Raw genomic sequence first — 14300 nt, forward strand, 5'->3', positions numbered from 1 at the left:
GATTAAAACACAGTAACATTTCAGTGGATGGCTTTGAGTACAAATTCACAAAGGGGCATTTCAATATTTACAGTATACAAGATTCAAAATGCAGATAAAGGTCTATGCTTTCTAAATAAGTTTAGGGTCTTTGGGCTCCTGCTATTTTGCTTTTAGATGCTGCCAGCTTTTTGCAGATAGGAAGTTACACAAATCACTGATGCTCCTGAATTATCTCCTTGGCAGATCCTTTTGCTTATAGTAGATTTGTACTAAAACGTATACTAGGCTGTGTAAAGTTGGCACCCCTACAATCAGCACAAATAAAAATTTTGGTTAGTGCTACGTTTGTGCCCATTTGTGCCACAAAAATAAAGATTTGTGCAGCTTTTGTTTTGAAGTTAATAGCAATTATTTTTTCCAGATGATGACATCACCCAGCCCCCCTACAACAGCGCATGGACACGAAAGTGGTATAGTTGGTTAGTGCTGGGTTTTTGCACGTTTGTGCTGTAAAAATCAGCGCTCTACCTGTTATCGTTTTCGAGATAAAAGTTTTTATAAAGGTCAAAAGTTCACCCAGCCTCCCTACAACAGCGCACAGACACGAAAGTGGTATGGTTGGTTAGCGCTGGGCTTGTCCCCATTTGTGCTGCAAAAATTACCATTCTATCTGCTATCGTTTTTGAGATATTAAAGGTTTTTTTAAAGGTCAAAAGTTCACCCAGCAGCCCCTACAACAGCGTACGGACACAAAAGTGGTATGGTTGGTTAGTGCTGGGTTTGTGCCCGTTTGTTAAGGGGCCCTGGGGCAAGCATAAGCAAGGGGCCCCCTTCAACTCCCCCCTTCCATAAGCAGTACCCCAATGCTTCCCAAGGCCCCTTTACAGTAGCTGAAATTATGAAGAGGAAGAGTGGAGGGAAAAGACACAGGTTATCGCCATTCTGCTAGAGGAGCCCCGTCTGGCACTCTGCACTGGCTGCCTGGTGCAGGTGGGGTGGCTGTGCGGCCGTGCGGGCAGTGAAGTAACAAAACCTGCTGGCAGAGGGAGAGACAGAATCTATATACATACCTCCGGTTCGGTTCCAGCGTTTGTCTCCTCCGAGCGGTTCGGTTCCAGTGTCTGTCTCCTCCAAATGGTTCAGTTCATCGAACCGAACCGTTTGGAGGGGACAGATGCTGGAACCGAACCACTTGGAGGAGGTATGTATATAGATCATGTCTCCCTCTGCCAGCAGGTTTGGTTACTTCACTGCCCGCACGGCCGCACAGCCACTCCAACCGCACCCAGGCAGACCAGACCACACAGGTGGTGGGACACAGACAGCGACAGTGACAGGCAGCATCGGTATTCGGGCGGTGGGCTTTGCAGACATCTCTGTTTGGCTGCCAGGTAAAGGGAGCCCCCGTGGCACTCTGCGGCCTTGCCCCCTTTGCCTTACTTCAAGCGCTGTTTGTACCCCCTGTGTCTCTTCTTGTAACCCCTCTGTGCCTCCATTTGTACCCTGTGCTTCTGTACTCCCTCTGTGCCCGTTTGTACCCCCGTGCCTCTTTTGTACCCCCTGTGCCTCTATTTCTACACCCTGTGCCTCAGTTTGTACCCCCTGTGCCTCTGTACCTCCGTTTGTACCCACATGCCTATTTTTGTACCTCTTGTGCCTCTGTTTGTACCTCTTGTGCCTCTGTTCCCCCTTTGTGCCTCCGTTTGTACCCCCTGTGCCTCCATATGCCTCTGTCCCTGCTCTCTGCCTCGGTTTTACCCCCCCCCCCCCTCATGCCTCCGCTTTGCCCCCTCCCCCGTGCCTGTCCCCTCTTCCAGCCTGAGTCCAACACTGTCTGTTCTCCGCTCTTCACCTCCTGCTCCCTATAGCTGCGTACAGCACCACTAGATGCATTGTTTTGCTTCCCGTATGTTATCTGACAAACAGGTTCCTGTATGTCACATGACATACAGGAAGTGATGCAATGTTGCATCTAGTGGTGCTGTATACAGCTATAGAGAGCAGGAGGCGAAGAGCGGAGGACAGACAGTGATGGACTCAGGCTGGAAGGTGAGTCCAGAGGGAACAGAGGCCAGTAGAGGGGGCAAAGCGGAGGCATGGGGGGGTACAAACCGAGACAGAGAGCGGGGACAGAGGCACAGGAGGCTACACATGGAGGCACAGAGGGGGTACAGAGACACAATGCGGGGGGGGGAGGGGGTAAAACAGAGGCAGAGAGCAGGGACAGAGGCAAATGGAGGCACAGGGGGTACAAACGGAGGCACAGAGGGGGTACAGAGGCACAAGGTGTGAGGATCTATGTGGTGATGATGATATGTACGGTAATATGCAGAACATAGCAGCCATATTGTATCTCGTGGAAGCCATATTTTTGACTTTTCTATCTGCTGTGTATCTTTCAGAGGTGTATGTATGCCAGTCTGGCAGCTGGCTTCATGGAGTTCCTTATGTAAATGTAAAATAACTCTGCATTCAGTGGCCAGCAGGAAGAGCTACCATTGTCTGCATTGAATAGATCAATTACTTTGGATAGGCAAATGAACCTAGAGATTCAATTAAGAACGGTCTACCTAGCCTCTAATTAGGAGATGGCTAATTAGGCCAATAGCAGCCATGTTTTTACCTTTGATCTGCTAGGAAATACTGTGACCGATGTGTTTGTCACCTGTAACCTGTGGCCCCAGCAAGGAAAGAGGTAATTAGATAATGACCCCCTCTTTTGTCCTGCATCCTGAAAAGGTGTTGCATTGCTTTGAACTTTGTATTCATGTAAACAGCTACCTGTTGACCAAATATACAATCCTGACTAACTGAGTCTGGGAACTTCAAAGGCTAACAGGAAACTCTGGCCAGCAAGGATGTGCTGTCACACCTGAGGAAATTGGATTATTCCTGGACCTGGACATTTGAGTAGCCCCGGGCCACAAATTTTTCTATAAAACATTAGCTAGTCGTAGTTCTTTGGAGATAGCAAGATGCTAGGACTATCCTGGTCTGACCAGCAACCACGTTCTCCTTACAACAACGCTCAGATCTATAGGCTGATAACGTTGATTCCCACTTTTATTTCTGCAAACTGTCTTGTTGTGTATCTTTGTAACTTTTTTTTTTTTCAATTGATTTTTATTGAAATTTTTCACAGTTTACAAATCTAAAATAAAGGTAATGAGTATCATTCATTTTCAATAATTCTTTAGTTGGACCATGAATTGGAAAACAAAACAGCTATTTACTGTATAGCAACTCAGAAATAATGTATTATAGAACAGTTCTAAATCAGGTGGAATAAGCACCTTCAACTGAGTTAGTACTTGAAGCTCTAATTTTAATATATTTATAAAGAAACAACAATCACCCACGTAAAGTGGGAATATGCCAAACTAATAACATCAACACAACTAGTAAAGAGTGCATAGTGCCTTAATAGATGCGTAGGGCCAAGGATTACAGCCCGTGCCGAATAGTCAATGAATTTACAGAGGTCTAGAGCTAGATCTCAGACTTGAAGAGGTTCAAGTAGATCTAGTCGATGTATCTTTGTAACTTTTATCTTTGTAATTTCTACTTTGTTTTTGTAAATCTTTTGTATATATTATTTTCTGCATTGTTCCACTTTTTTTTCTGGAATATTAAATCTTTATTTAATAAGTTTGACTTCTGATGTACTAAACTAGCTCATAGCCTAGAAAGAGACTGCAGTGTAATTTACGTTACAAGTTCAGTGCCTGATTGTGCCTTGCTACTGTACGATTGTATTGTGTGTGGCGTTCCCGTGTGTGGCCTAAGCGCAAAGCTGACCCAGTGCCTGATTGTGCCTTGCTACTGTACGATTGTATTGTGTGTGGCGTTCCCGTGTGTGGCCTAAGCGCAAAGCTGACCCAAATACGAAAACGAATCACTCGACAGCAGAGTGGGAATCGTTGAAGTGTCTAGCAGCAGCTAGTGGTGGCAGTGAGAAGTGCTTTGAGGGGCGACAGCCTTGTGGTAGCTTGAATAAGGCTGCTCCCCGCTTGATCTGGGCAAACCCGCAGTCGGGAACCGTAACTGCAGGCGTGCCGCGGGGCCGGTTCCTGACATATTTGGCTGGCAGCGGTGGGATCGTTTAGTACATTAGTACGCAGTTTAGCTCTCTATTCTGAGTACTAAAGGCTGGAAGCTGTTAGAAGCGACTAGTCTACAGAAGTCTACTCAGTGCAGAATCTATATACTTTTTTTACACAAAGCTACACACTTGGCATTTTGCTTCCCCTCCCCCCTTTTTTCTTCTTATTTGGCAATACGATGGCTCAGAAAGCATCCAGCTATGCAAGACAAAGCAGATATATGCTACTCAATCTGTGTGAGCACAGAGGCATCGAGACGGTGAGAGGCCAGACTAAGGAGCAGTTAGTTTGTGCCCTCGAGGAGTATGATGAGGCAGAGCAAGCCCGTGCTCCAACACCAGCAGATGCAGCTCACAACACATCGGAGGAAGAATCGCCACAGGATGCAAGTGGAGATGATGTCCTGGATGATCCACCGAACACGGAGATTACATCTCTGGAAGCTGACCTACAGCTACTGAACTTGGCTGATCCAGAACTGCGCCTAAAGCTGATTCTACTGCATCAACAGGCAGAGGAGGGAAGAGCTGAACGGCGACACCAGGCCGAGAGGGAAAGACTCCAGGCCGAGAGGGAACAAGCTGCACAGCGACACCAGGCCGAGAGGGAAAGTGCTGAGCGTCAACACCAGCTGGAGCTGGCTAAACTTCAGCAGCAGAATCAGTCTGCTGGACCCGCAGAACACGAAGGTGAGCGAGTCCACAGAATCCCCCTGGATAAGTTCCCTGCTATGGACAAGGGCTCTGACATAGACACTTTCTGACAGGGGTGTGAAAGGACTTGTCGTCAGTATTGGGTGCCCCGAGAGCAGTGGGCAAGATACCATACACCAGGGCTGAGAGGCAAGGCCCTGGAGGCGTTTGTGAGTCTCCCCCAGGAGGAAGAAGCGGACTTTGAGGCAATTAGGCAAGCCATCATTACGCGGTATCACCTCACGCCAGAGGTGTATCGCAAACGTTTCAGGACGGTGCAGCGAGATCCTAACAACAGTTACCTGGATCATGCTTGCAACCTGCGCACTGCCTTCCACCAGTGGCTAAAATGACTGGCTGTCAAAACCTTTGATGCCCTGCAGGAACTGATGATAAAGGACCAGTTAATACACACTTGTCCTGCTGAGGTCTGGTTCTTTATACTGGACCGAGAGCCAAAGACTGAGGATGAGGCCACGAAAATTGCATATTCCTACACAGCCCATCGAGCATCCGAGTCCCAGAGGACTACTACATTCAGCTGGAGGGGAGAACAGATTGCTAAACCTGCTTCACCCGTCACCCAGAGGAGGATTCAAGCCACCAACCACTGACACCCGGAAATGCTTTGTTTGTGACAAGGTGGGTCATATCAGTGTGACCTGTCCAGAGAGGAAGAGGGAGGCCCAAAAATCCAGTGAGGCCCCAAACCCCAGTGAAGTCAAAACTGTTTTGTGTGTTACCAGGAATGCCACTAGCTATGCAGAGAATCTGCAGCTCGTCACGGTTGGGGGTACAGTTGCCACTTTTATTATTATTATTATTTATTGTATTTATAAAGCGCCAACATATTACGCAGCGCTGGACATTAATTTAGGTTACAGACAATATTTAGGGGTGACAAACAACAATATGACAATACTGGAATACAAGAAAACCAGATCACACAGCACAGTATAAGTACAAGGTAATGCTTAGCAGTGGCGTACCTAGGGCATTTGACACCCGGTGCTGGGTCTTAAAAGACAACCCCCCCCCCAAAAAAAAGTGGGTGTGGCTATAACCTGCGGCGCGTGAAGTCTCCAGAGCAGGGCTTCAGACGCCATTTTACTGTAGCCCTGCTCTGCCGCAGCTGTGGGCTACTGCTGTCAGTGAAATGACGCCGAAAGTCAGTTCACGCTGGGGGTTGCTTTAGGGGTGCTTGGAGAATGGCGCTGCCATTGCCCCAGTATAGCTTGTATAGTTGCCCCCAATATAGCTAGTATAGTTGCCCTTAGTGTAGGTAATATAGTTGCCCCCTTATAGCTAGTATAGTTGCCCCCAGTATAGTTATTACAGTTGCCCACAGTATAGCTAGTATAGTTGCCCCCAATGAAGTTAGTATAGTTTACCCAGTATAGTTACCCACAGTATAGCTAGTATGGTCGCCCCCAGCCAGTATAGCTAGTATAGTTGCCCCCAGACAGTATAGCTAGTATAGTTGCGCCCAGACAGTATAGCTAGTATAGTTGCCCCCAGACAGTATAGCTAGTATAGTTGCCCCCAGACAGTAGTTAGTATAATTGCCCCCAGACAGTATAGCTAGTATAGTTGCCCCCAGCCAGGATAGCTGCCCCCAGTATAGCTAATATAGTTGCCCCAGCCAGTATAGCTAGTATAGTTGCCCCAGACAGTATAGTTGCCCCCAGTATGGCTAGTATAGTTGCCCCCAGTATGGCTAGTATAGTTGCCCCCAGTATGGCTAGTATAGTTGCCCCCAGTATGGCTAGTATAGTTGCCCCCAGTAAGCTAGTATAGTTGCCCCCAGTATGGCTAGTATAGTTGCCCCCCGTATAGTTGCCCCCAGTATGGCTAGTATAGTTGCCCCCAGTAAGCTAGTATAGTTGCCCCCAGTAAGCTAGTATAATTGCCCCCAGTAAGCTAGTATAGTTGCCCCCAGTAAGCTAGTATAGTTGCCCCCAGTAAGCTAGTATAGTTGCCCCCAGTAAGCTAGTATAGTTGCCCCCTGTAAGCTAGTATAGTTGCCCCCAGTAAGCTAGTATAGTTGCCCTCAGTAAGCTAGTATAGTTGCCCCCAGTAAGCTAGTATAGTTGCCCCCAGTAAGCTAGTATAGTTGCCCCCAGTAAGCTAGTATAGTTGCCCCCAGTGTAGGTGCCCCAGGAGTGGGAAGCAGGGCTAGATGGAGGGGCTGTGGAGGGGTCCCTCACCTGGGACCCCTCCTTCTGTCTCTCTCTCCCCCTCCAGAAATTAGCGGCGACAAGTGCGCCGCGGCCGGAGGCGTACAGAGAATTACTCACCTAATCTCCGCGATCCAAGCGTCATGACGTCACAGGTCTCTGCCTCCAATGCTGCCCACTGTGCTTCCGCTAATCAGGAAGCACAGTGGGCGGCATTGAAGACGGAGACCTGTGACGTCATGACGCTGTGCTCCACGCTTGGAACGCGGAAATCAGGTGAGTAATTGTCCATACGCCTCCGGCCGCCCTGCACTTGTCGCCCCCGCTAATTTCTGAAGGGGGAGAGAGAGGCAGAAGGAGAGGTCCCAGGTGAGGGAGGGGGGGATATGTCCCCCCTCCTCACCGCTGCCTCCACAGCCCCTCCTTCTAGCCCTGCTTCCCCCTCCTGCTGTGCTGCTGTGGGGGGTCGTGGCGACACCCCCCTGGGTGTCTGACACCCGGTGCGCAACGCCCCCCTGCGCTCTATGGTAGGGACGCCACTGATGCTTAGTCAGTCACTGGAGGGGAGCATGGAGATTAGGCAAGTTAGGTTCACTCAAATGCATAGCATGGGTGGACAGTAATGGAGGTGCATAATCAGGTAGGACACAAAAGGAGGAGGACCCTGCCCAAAGGCTTACAATCTAGAGGCCACTGGGCTGAGAGACACTGGAGCAGAAGTGAATCAGAATCAGAATCAGAATTTATTTCGCCAAGCACGGTTGGACCGTGCCCGGAATTGGATTTGGCACATTGATTGGCATAGAGATAGTAATAATACAACAGACAAGATGATACAGAGTAATACAACAGAACACGAGCAATGCAACAGAACAGGAGTAATACAACATTTGCCGTAGCGCAATTGCGGGTCTATCAGGAATAACAGAGTGTAGCGGAGGATAGTGATTCTGGTACAACCAGGTAAAGCAGTAAGCAGGTAAGCAAGAGCGGCCGTGACTCTCATACATCCCCAGCTTGTGAACCCTGAGCAGTACATACCTGGGAAAATGATTGCTGTCAAAGGAGTTGGGGGTGCCACCCCAGCTATACCCACCGCATTGGTCCACCTGGATTGGGGGGCCGGCAGCGGAATGAAAGAAGTTGGAATAACTGACAAAATCCCCACCAACGTTTTGCTGGGTACTGGCCTGGGATGATTAGTAGCCCGGTATGAGCCTAGTCCAACCCTCGTGGAGCCTGCCTCCCCACCAGAAGTCCAGGACTCATGCAAGGTACTGTTTGATAACGCTGTGCAAGTGGGGGGTGCTGGTGAGTCTCCAGGGGTTAAGGACTGTGTACTAGGAGCCAGCCCTAGTAAGTCTCCAGTGCCTAGGCCTGGAGTGGGACATATTGATACAGAGAATGCAGAAACTGAGGATATCATTTATGACGCACGGACTATCGATGCAGGAACTGTTGATGTCACTTGTGCGGTGCTGAATAGCGAAGTGTGTAATACAGATAATGTTGATGTTTTATGTGATGTACCAGATGACAATATGTGTAGGGCTGATAATGTTGATATCATATGTGTTGTGCTACATAATGATGCTGGTCATGTGGACACTCCGTCGGCTGCAGGAGTAACCAGCAGTGTTCGCTAGGCTGCAGCAGATGAACTGCCCACTGAAGGGGCGGATGGCACCAGGCCAGATCTTTCCCCTTCAAATGATTTCGAGATCAAAGGTATGAGCAATGATATGTGTGATACGGACACTCCCTCCACTGCAGTGGTAACCAGCAGCGCTACAGCAGAGGGACTGTCCATATACTTCAAATATATAACAGGAAACTCTGGCCAGCAAGGATGTGCTGTCACACCTGAGGAAATTGGATTAGTCCTGGACCTGGACATTTGAGTGGCCCCGGGCCACAAATTTTGCTATAAAACATTAGCTAGGAGGATTTAGAGTCTAGTTCTTTGGAGATAGCAAGACGCTAGGACTATCCTGTCTGACCAGCAACCACGTTCTCCTCGCAACAACGCTCAGATCTATATGCTGGTAACATTGATTCCCATTTTTATTTCTGCAAACTGTCTTGTGTATCTTTGTAACTTTTATCTTTGTAATTTTTACTTTGTTTTTGTAAATCTTTTGTATATATTATTTTCTGCATTGTTCCACTTTTTTCTGGAATATTAAATCTTTATTTAATAAGTTTGACTTCTGATGTACTAAACTAGCTCATAGCCTAGAAAGAGACTGCAGTGTAATTTACGTTACAAGTTCAGTGCCTGATTGTGCCTTGCTGCTGTAAGATTGTATTGTGTGTGTGGCGTTCCCGTGTTTGGCCTAAGTGCAAAGCTGACCCAAATACGAAAACGCGGACGGCGTGCAGATCACTCGACAGCAGAGAGGGAATCGTTGAAGTGTCTAGAAGCAGCTAGTGGTGGCAGTAAGAAGTGCTTTGAGGGGCGAAAGCCTTGTTGTAGCTTGAATAAGGCTGCTCCCCGCTTGATCTGGTCAAAACCACAGTCGGGAACCGTATCTGCAGGCGTGCCGCGGGGCCAGTTCCTGACACAAGGGGTACAAACAGAGGCACAGGAGGTACAAAAATAGGCATGGGGGTACAAACGGAGGTACAGAGGCACAGGGGATACAAATTGAGGCACAGGGTGTACAAATAGAGGCACTAGGGGTACAAAAGGAGGCACGGGTGTACAAACAGAGGAACAGAGGGGGTACAAGTAGAGACACAGGGGGTACAAACAGAGGCAAAGAGGGGGAACAAAGAGAGGCACAGGGGTAAAAACAGAGGCACAGAGGGAACAAACAGAGGCACAGAGGGGGTACAGAGGCACAGGGGGTGATACAGCGATACAGAGAAGTTGACCCTCTGTGCCACAGCCTGCACTCAGGGATCAAGTAATTCTGTTTTGAGTTGAGTAATGATTGAGAAAATAGAGCTAATGCTGGTTTTCTGCCTATGGCACAGAGGGAGTAAAGAGGCACATGGGGGTACAAACGGAGGCACAGAGGGGGTACTACCACAGGCACAGGGTGTACAAACGGTGGCACAGAGGGTGTACAGAGCCACAGGGGGGTACAAACGGAGGATCAGAGGGGGTACAGAGGCAAAGGGGTGCACATAGGAGGCAAAGGGGACAGAGATAGTGACTTAAAGGGATACTGTAGGGGGGGTCGGGGGAAAATGAGTTAAACTTACCAGGGGCTTCTAATGGTCCCCCGCAGACATCCTGTGCCCACGCAGCCACTCACCGATGCTCCAGCCCCGCCTCTGGTTCACTTCTAGAATTTCAGACTTTAAAGTCTGAAAACCACTGCGCCTGTGTTGCCGTGTCCTCGCTCCCACTGACGTCACCAGGAGTGTATAGCACAAGCCCAGTATGGTCTGTGTCTGCACAGTACATTCCTGGTGACATCAGCGGGAGCGAGGACACGGCAACACAGGCGCAGTGGTTTTCAGACTTTAAAGTCTGAAATTCCAGAAGTGAACCGGAGGCGGGGCCAGAGCATCGGTGAGTGGCTGCGCGGGCGCAGGATGTCTGCAGGGGACCATTAGAAGCCCCGGGTAAGTTCAACTCATTTTCCCCAGACCCCCTACAGTATTCCTTTAAGAACAGATTCAGGTTAAGAACGAACCTATCCCTATCTCATTTGTTAACCGGGGACTACCTGTACATTAAATATACCAGAAACATCTCAATAGTGAAGTGAATGAATGCTGTATTGGAAACTGGGTGAACTTTTGACCTTTATAAAAACCTTTAAAGAGACTCCGTAACAAAAATTGCATCCTGTTTTTTATCATCCTACAAGTTCCAAAAGCTATTCTAATGTGTTCTGGCTTACTGCAGCACGTTCTACTATCACCATCTCTGTAATAAATCAACTTATCTCTCTCTTGTCAGACTTGTCAGCCTGTGTCTGGAAGGCTGCCAAGTTCTTCAGTGTTGTGGTTCTGTGATGCATCTCCCCCCTCCAGGCCCCTCTCTGCACACTGCCTGTGTATTATTTAGATTAGGGCAGCTTCTCTCTTCTCTCTTATCTTTTACAAGCTGGATAAATCGTCCTTTGAGCTGGCTGGGCTTTCACATACTGAGGAATTACATACAGGCAGAGCTGTCTGCACTCTGCAGGAAGAAACAGCCTGACACTTCAGTAGAAGATAGCTGCAGGGGGAAAGAAACACACAAATGATCTCTTGAGATTCAAAAGGAAGGCTGTATACAGCCTGCTTGTGTATGAATGTATTTTCTATGTGTGGACATACTGTACATCAACCTACTTCCTGTTTTGGTGGCCATTTTGTTTGTTTATAAACAAACTTTTTAAAACTGTTTTTAACCACTTTTAATGGGGCGAGGAGCGGCGAAATTGTGACAGAGGGTAATAGGAGATGTGCCCTAATGCACTGGTATGTTTACTTTTGTGCGATTTTAACAATACAGATTCTCTTTAATATCTCAAAAATGATAATAGATAGAATGGTGATTTTTGCAGCACAAATGAGCACAAACCCAGCCCTAACCAACCATACCACTTTCATGTCCGTGCGCTGTTGTAGGGGGGCTGGGTGAACTTTTGACCTTTATAAAAACTTTTAATATCTCGATAACGATAACAGGTAGAACGCTGATTTTTACAGCACAAATGGGCACAAACCCAGCACTAACCAACTATACCACTTTCGTGTCTGTGCGGTGTTGTAGTGGGGTTGGGTGATATCATCATCTGGAAAAAAAATAATTGCTATTAACTTCAAAATAAAAGCAGCACAGATCTTTATTTTTGCGGCACAAATGGGCACAAACGTAGCACTAACCAAACATGCTTACATTTTTATTTGTGCTGATTGTAGGGGGGCCAACTTCACACAGCCCTTATACTAAGGGGTTATAAAAGTTGCCATCACTGACCTTGATCTAAAAATGTTGCTCTCTAGGTCACATACTGATCTATTGTATTCAGGGCCGGCCCTAGACTTTTTGCCGCCTGAGGCAAATTTAGGAGAAAATTACCCCCGACCTGCCCGCTACCCCTCCGGCTCGGCGGCCGCCCCCCCCCCCCCCGCACCCACAGACGGGCGGGTGCCGCCCCTAGAAGTTTGCCGCCTGAGGCAAATGTTTCACCCCGCCTCATAAGCGGGCCGGCCCTGATTGTATTCAACACTCTCTGAGTATATCACCTACAATGAGTAAGCAGATCACAGTGCTGACCTATGTCTTCATAAACTATATGCTTGTTACTAGTGTGTGACTGAACCTGCTGCAGTCAAGAAATCAATATGATAGCCAGGCAATTAGTATTTTAGAATCAGCTAGGCAGTGGCAGTTTTCCTAATCTTTCCAATCTAAAGTCAAAATTGAAAACATGCTAGAGCTCTAGCTTAGGCTAAAGCTTCCTAGTTCAGGCAAGAAGAGAATGCCCGACCGCTGTATCATTAGATACCAGCTAATTTTAGTGATTTTGTTTCTTTCTTTGTCACATAACAACGTTTTAGTTCTCTGATAATAAGTAGCCACGGTGCTCATGTTTTATTTAGGCTGCAAGTTACAAAAAGTCTTCATTTAAAAAAAATTGTACGACAGTATACACAGAAAGTATTAACATATATTGGTAATCTTGATTGAGCCATAAAAGTTAATACTGAGTTTTTTGGGGGAGGGGCTGCCTGACATCATAGCCTAGGCTAAACATCACTGGGAGGTTGGGTCAACATACAGAAATATATAGACATAAGAATTATTTCTGATGCTGAAACCAGGATAATTAAAGTAAAATGGCTACTCTGAACAATGTATTACATTCTACTGGTGTTAAGTGTAACTTTTATTTATTATGGAAAAGAAACAAGCCTTTTCTAATTTAACCCTCCACACCTATGGCAACTGCATGGATGCTATGGAAACCTGTTTCATCAACAGCCATGAACCATTTTCATTCCCTGCCTTTTCCACTTAACTGAACTTACCTTAAAATGTATAACCTTTGGTTTGCTATAAAATGGGCAACCCTTGAATTCATGTCCTGAAACCACCTGCTTTTCTATGATGCCATTACGGAGCTTTCTCATTGTCTCTGCCATAATCTCCTTCTCCATTTTACTGCCACCCAGAGGCTTAGCATCTACTTCATCTGTTGGAACCTATAAAAACCAACCAAATAATAATAATGAAAAAAACTAAAATAACTGAAAAAGCAGAATTCATTTTAAAGAGAACCCGAGGTGTGTTTAACCACTTGCCGACCGCACGCTTATACCGTGCGTCGGCAAAGTGGCAGCTGCAGGACCAGAGACGCAGTTCTGCGTCGCAGGCTGCAGGCTAATTAATCAGGAAGCAGCCGCTCGCGCGAGCGGCTGCTTCCTGTCAATTCACGGCGGGGGGCTCCGTGAATAGCCTGCGGGCCGCCGCTCGCGGCTCGCAGGCTAAATGTAAACACAAGCGGAAATAATCCGCTTTGTTTACATTGTACGGCGCTGCTGCGCAGCAGCGCCGTAAGGCAGATCGGCGATCCCCGGCCAATCAGCGGCCGGGGATCGCCGCCATGTGACAGGGGACAGCCTGTCACTGGCTGCACAGGACGGATAGCGTCCTGTGCAGCCCCGATCACCAGGGATGAGCAGGTAGGAGAGGGAGGGGGGAATTTCGCCGCGGAGGGGGGCTTTGAGGTGCCCCCCCCCGCAACAAGCCTGCCCACCAGAGCGATCAGACCCCCCCTGCACACCATCCCCATAGGGGGGAAAAAGGGGGGCGATCTGATCGCTCTGCATGAAACATGATCTGTGCTGGGGGCTGCAGAGCCCACCCAGCACAGATCACAAAAAATAACGCTGGTCCTTAAGGGGGGGTAAAGGGTGGGTCTTCAAGTGGTTAAAGAATGTTATCTGCATACAGAGGCTGGATCTGCCTATACAGCCCAGGCTCTGTTGCTATCCCAAACCCCACTAAGGTCCCCCTGCACTCTGCAATCCCTCATAAATCACAGCCGTGCTGTGAGGCTGTGTTTACATCTGCAGTGTCAGTCTCAGCTGCTCCCCCGCCTCCTGCATAGCTCCGGTCCCTGCCCCCGTCCCGTCTCTCCAATCAGCAGGGAGGGAAGGGATGCAGGCGGGGACCGGAGTTCTGCAGGAGGCGGGGAGAGCAGCAGACTGACACTATAGAGATAAACACAGCTAGCTCTGACAAGCTGTTTGTCAGCAGCATGGCTGTGATTTATGAGGGATTGCAGAGTGCAGGGGGACCTTAGGGGGGTTTGGGATAGCAACAGAAGCTGGGCTGTATAGGCAGATCCAGCCTCTGTATGCAGATAATATTCTTCAAACCCACCTCGGGTTCT

The 14300-nt window shown here is 48.1% G+C and overlaps 1 protein-coding gene across 5 annotated transcripts in view; it reads right to left on the reverse strand.

Annotated features, from left to right (window-relative positions):
* CFAP74 (cilia and flagella associated protein 74) overlaps positions 1–14300 on the reverse strand; it is a 261484-nt gene that overhangs the window by 168424 nt on the left and 78760 nt on the right. For all 5 annotated transcript variants that reach the window (XM_068240650.1, XM_068240652.1, XM_068240653.1 and 2 more), the window contains exon 13: positions 12934–13107. In XM_068240650.1, coding sequence (XP_068096751.1) covers positions 12934–13107 — 174 coding nt within the window. The remainder of the gene's footprint in view (positions 1–12933; positions 13108–14300) is intronic.

This window comes from Hyperolius riggenbachi, chromosome 6 (assembly GCF_040937935.1).
Source record: "Hyperolius riggenbachi isolate aHypRig1 chromosome 6, aHypRig1.pri, whole genome shotgun sequence".
NCBI classification, from domain to species: Eukaryota; Metazoa; Chordata; class Amphibia; order Anura; family Hyperoliidae; genus Hyperolius; species Hyperolius riggenbachi.